This window comes from Setaria italica, chromosome III, assembly GCF_000263155.2.
Source record: "Setaria italica strain Yugu1 chromosome III, Setaria_italica_v2.0, whole genome shotgun sequence".
Taxonomy (NCBI): domain Eukaryota; kingdom Viridiplantae; phylum Streptophyta; class Magnoliopsida; order Poales; family Poaceae; genus Setaria; species Setaria italica.
The window spans coordinates 46,762,936-46,768,033 of NC_028452.1; the positions used below are offsets into that span (position 1 = coordinate 46,762,936).

The following is a 5,098-nucleotide window of genomic DNA, read 5'->3' on the forward strand; positions in this document are numbered from 1 at the left end:
TTAACTTTCGGAAGATGGAAAAGGACAGTCTCTGAGATCTGCCCGGGGGCATTTCCGCCATTTCATTGTGCCGACCAAGGCAGCCCTCAGATCTCCCCAAAAGATCCTCTGCGCCCAGTAACCGTATGTGCGTCGCTGTCTGCTGCTCTCTGCTCCATGCTCGCATGGAATTTAGGCCATATTCCTGCTCGCATGAAACAGTGTTTGGATAGCTGCCACAAATGTTTGATAAAAGTAAATCTGTAGTGTTCGGTTTGGTGTTAAAATGAGATAAGATATTTTCTTCAAGCAACAATGAGGTTAAAAAATTCCAGCAAGCGTATTTTTGAAAATAAAATCAACTAGAACAGTACTTAAATATGATTGAACGCTCAGGCTGGTAGCTCCTCGGTTCAAGAGTCTGAGCATTGAATTAAAAATGAGTCTAGGTGACGGTAGTGACCGTCTGACTGCACGCAGCTGCACGGATGAGCAGAAAAAAGCAATGCGTATGTGGCGCGACACGGGGGTGGCGGAGAAAAAGGTCGCCACAGGTTTGACGCAAAAAACTGTGGCGAGCACACGTGGCGAGCCAAACTTAATTAACGAACCAAACACCTACCAAAATTTGAGCCTAATGTTTGGCGTGGCAAACTGTGGCCGGCCAACAAATCCCAAACGCCAAGGGAACAGTGAAATACAGAGCTTCTGATTCTGATTCCATCCAAAACACATTTCCAGGTCCTCTATTCAAATTTCATTTGGAATAATATGTGCCCTCCTCTCAAACATGCACGTGTTGCGAAGATGATTACATGTAAAACTTGGAGCCAGCAACAGGCAAACCACCCATGACTGAATCATCTTCCAACTTAATCACTTGGCTGTCACAATGGAAAGGCAAAAACCTGCTTTACTGAACCTGCTATCTTCTCACATTTGCTCTATGCATTTTGAGAAGACTCTAATTCTAAATCTTCTACGGATCAAATGATGGCACAAGTGCAGATCCTGAGAAATGCAAACAATCTGACCAACCAACCACTGTACTGCCAGTATTTTGACAGTACTTACGGCAGCTTTCGTCACAGTGGCAGATTAACAGAGCAAAGCTGATGACACAAAGCAAGAAAAATCACTGAAGATATAAATGCACAAGCAGAGTGATCACCTGATGGCAACCTAGAGCTCTAACAGGCCTTCAAGGACCAAGCCGATCGTATGTGAAGCAAAGAATTAAGCTTGGCCCATAAAAATGTGCATCAAGAGTTATCAGCCTTACACACTTCATTTTTTTTCACTAAGATTCTGCAGCATTGCTGCAACTTGCAGGGCACTTCAGCCAATCCAAAATACAATATATAAGATGAGCAGAACAGGGGTGATATAGCCTGGACACGTAGCACAAACATGTTATTTCAAAAGCAATCAAGCAACAACAGCAACCAGTAGCAGCAGAAGTACATGAAAATTCAAAACATAAATTTTAATAGCTCATAGATTCAGGGGATCCCAAGCAGAAGGAATGAATCCTTCCAGTGCTTTAGGAATTATCCGGTTATTAATGACAGCAGAAACAGAATGATGGCATAACATCATATCATAAGAATATAATGGATCACAGGAAGGAAGTATTCAGTAGCTATTGGGCAATGGTTCGATGGGGGGAAAACAATACCTAGATAAATCTTTGACCTGGATTTTAAATGTTAGGGAATATATGTTGCCTTTCCATGTTTGTGAATTGTGATTGTTTCATCCAAGGATCTATGAGTTGGTAGGCTACAGGCTTGCGTGCATCGCAATTAGTAAAAGGTTGTTACAAGAAACTTCATTATGCAGAAAGGACACAATATAGAGGATCCTCTGGTGCACAGAAGAGCACAGTTTGGATGCAGGCATGATATTTCCTCTTGCATAAAACAGACAGTAATAGATGACAACCTCATTTTTTTTTAAAAAAAGGTACAGGAATCACAGCAAGAAACGTACAAATGAGATGCAATTCTTGACACGTTAAGCTAGCGGCAGGCAAATGATGTAGCAAATTAATCAAATATGTCCACTGATGAATAGAAAGTTAGAAACAACTATAGGTTTGGTTTTTCTTCCCCTGCAAAAAGCTGACCAGACTATCCTGGAAATAAATTGAGCTATATATCATAGCACTGAGACAACAAATCACAAACATCAAGAGAACAGCGAAATGCGGTGTGTTTGATTACATTCGAAGCACATTTCCAGGTGCCTCTACTCAAACTCCATTTGAAATAATCTGTACTTTCTCAATCATGCACATGTTACAAAGATGATACATGTAAAAACTTGGGGCCACCAACAGGCAAACACCCATAACTAGTTCATCTTCCAAAATAATCACTTCACTGTCACAATGGAACGGCAAAATTTGCTTTGCTGAACCTCCTGTCTTCTCACCATTACTCTATGCATTTTGAGAAGAGCCTAATTCTATATCTTCTATGGATCAAATGATGGCACAAGTGCAGATGCTGAGAATTGAGAAACGCCAACAATCTGACCAACCAATCACTGTATTGTCAGTAGTTTGACAGTCCTTATCATCAGCACCTTTCATCACAGTGGCAGATTAGCAGAGCAAAGCTGATGGCAGAAGTGCTGACGCTAAGAAATGGTTGAACCATCTCTTGGGCATCCTAGTCCATCATGAAAACTTCTGTACCATGCCGTAGCATCGTCATGATTGCAGGCCGTGTCATAGTTTCACTTTTTGGTTGCAGGCAGTGCCACAAATTTCACTGAAGCTGGTGCTTTCCTTTCTTCGGATTACACAGCCAGCCTGCAGCGCAAATCACCTGTGGAGCATTCCACATTTGTAGTATAACCACGAGCATGCGCTTGGAAGATGACTCATTGCACAAGCAGTTCATGGCCTGCTGGAATGCAGCCAGCACGCTTTACATGCGAACTCAGCCTACCGACCATCTCGGATATCTGCTCTGACTCTGGGTGCTTTCTGTCCCCAACTGTGAACTCGTGGAACGCCTCATCGAGTTCTATCCAGCTTGAGCCTGCTGTTTTCTGAGACCCTGTTTCTTTCATCTGCACCCTCGCCTTTGCCATGTCGCTCCACTGCCCAGCCTCTGCATAGATGTTTGAGAGGACAGCATAGTTCCCTGCATTCGAGGGCTGCAGCTTGCTCAACTCGTCCACTGCCAGTTCTGCATACTCCACATTCTTGAGCAGTCTGCACGCACTGAGAAGGGATCCCCATATGACCTCATTGGGCTCCCATGGCATACTTTTGATCATGTCAACCGCCTCTTTGATCAGCCCTCCACGGCCAAGAAGGTCAACCATGCACCCATAATGCTCTATCTGAGGCCTGATGCCATAGTCTATCTCCATGTTGGCAAAGTACTGGCGCCCTTCTTCCACAAGCCCCATGTGCGTGCAGGCACTGAGAACATTGATTAGGGTCACAGCATCAGGGCGAAACCCTTGCTGCTTCATTTCAGCAAATAGGTCCAGTGCCTTTCCACCATCCCCATGCATTGCAAACCCTCCAATTATAGTGTTCCATGACACCGAGTCCTTTTCTACTATCTCAGTGTCAAAGATGTAGTCAGCTCTGTTAACACATCCACACTTGCAGAACATGTCCATCAGGGCATTGCATACATGGGTTGATCTCCCCAGGTTCCTCTGCCGCACATGGCGGTGAATCCTCTTCCCAAGGGCAAGGGAGCCAGACTCCGCGCATGCAGCCAGGATACTCACAACGGCAGCTACATCAAGTTCCACGGCAGCCTCCTTCATCTGAGTAAACAACCTACCTGCCTCCTCGACAAGCCCCTTCCGCGCACAAGCTGACACCATTATGGTCCATGTCACCAAGTTCTTGGTCGGCATCTTATCAAAGATCACCCGTGCCATCTCCATGTCACCCTTCATGCAATAGGCTGACAGAACCGTCGACCACGACACCACATTCCTCTCTGGCATGAGCTGGAACAGCTCGAAGGCCTGCTCCGCCTCCCCAGCCTTGGCGTACCCGTCCAGAATGGTGTTCCAGCTCACTGTGTCCTTCTCAGGCATCTCTTCAAACATCCTCCTCGCACCAGCAACCTCCCCTTGCCGCACCATCGCGGCCATGGCCGTGTTCCAGGACACGACATCCCGCACCGGCATTTCGTCGAACACCTTCGTGGCGTCCGAGACCGCGCCGCTCTTGGAGTATGCGTCGATCAGCGCGTTCCCCACGAAAGTGTCCTCGACGGACCCGAGCTTGACGACGTGCGAGTGCGCCGCGCGGATGGGCGCGACACCCGCCGTGGCGAGCGCCTTGATGAGAAAGGAATAGGTGAAGGTGTCCCGCTGCCGCAGCGGCATGGCGGCGAAGGCGGCGAGCGCGGCGTGCGGGAGGGCGTTGAGCGCGTAGGCGCGGAGGAGCGTGTTGGCAAGCAAGGTGGTGCTGGCGGCGTGCGGTACGCTCGGGAGCGCCGCGGCGGCGGCGGAGAAGACGCGGCGGCAGGCGGGGACCCGGTGGAGGAGCGCGTAGGAGGCGATGAGCTTGGACGCGGCGTGCGGGTCCCGGTGGAGCCCCTGCTTGAGGAGCTGCGCGTGGAGCTCCTGCACGTGGCGGAGGCGCGGGAGGCCGTGCGGGAGCGAGGCCAGGTGCTCCTCCACGAGGCGGCGGTGCGACGGTGCGCCGCCCCACCGCGGCGCCGGGCGCAGCGCGGGGGACGCGGCGGCCGCGGACATCTAAGGTCGGTGCGGCGGCGTCGGTGGCGCCGCCGTGGTGGGCGGTCGCCGCCGCCGGAGAGGATGGGGCCTTCGCGGCCGGCGAGGCGAGACGAGGGAGGGGAGCTGCTGAGCTCGGGCGAGGGGGAGGCCTGGGGATGTGGTCTGGTTGGCTGACAGTGGGGCCGGGACGAAACCTATTTTTTTTAGAGGTAGCCGGAACGAAGAAGAAGTGACGTGGCCTAAGAGATTTGGGCCAGGCTATGCATTGTGATGGGCCGTAATTTTGGCTGGGCTCGTTTGTCTACAGGCCTGGGATCGATGATGGGCTTGTAACCCGGCCGCCGCCATTTTGTTTGTCAGCAGCCCACTATGGCATTCGCGTGGCAACTGATGG

The 5,098-nt window shown here is 50.0% G+C and overlaps 1 protein-coding gene across 1 annotated transcript; it reads right to left on the reverse strand.

Annotated features, from left to right (window-relative positions):
* Positions 1 to 2,097: 2,097 nt before the first annotated feature.
* LOC101757549 (pentatricopeptide repeat-containing protein At3g29230) lies at positions 2,098 to 4,864 on the reverse strand. Its single transcript, XM_004962931.3, has one exon. The coding sequence runs from the start codon at positions 4,720 to 4,722 to the stop codon at positions 2,869 to 2,871; it is 1,854 nt and encodes a 617-aa protein (XP_004962988.2). The 5' UTR covers positions 4,723 to 4,864; the 3' UTR covers positions 2,098 to 2,868.
* Between the last annotated feature and the right edge of the window lie 234 nt (positions 4,865 to 5,098).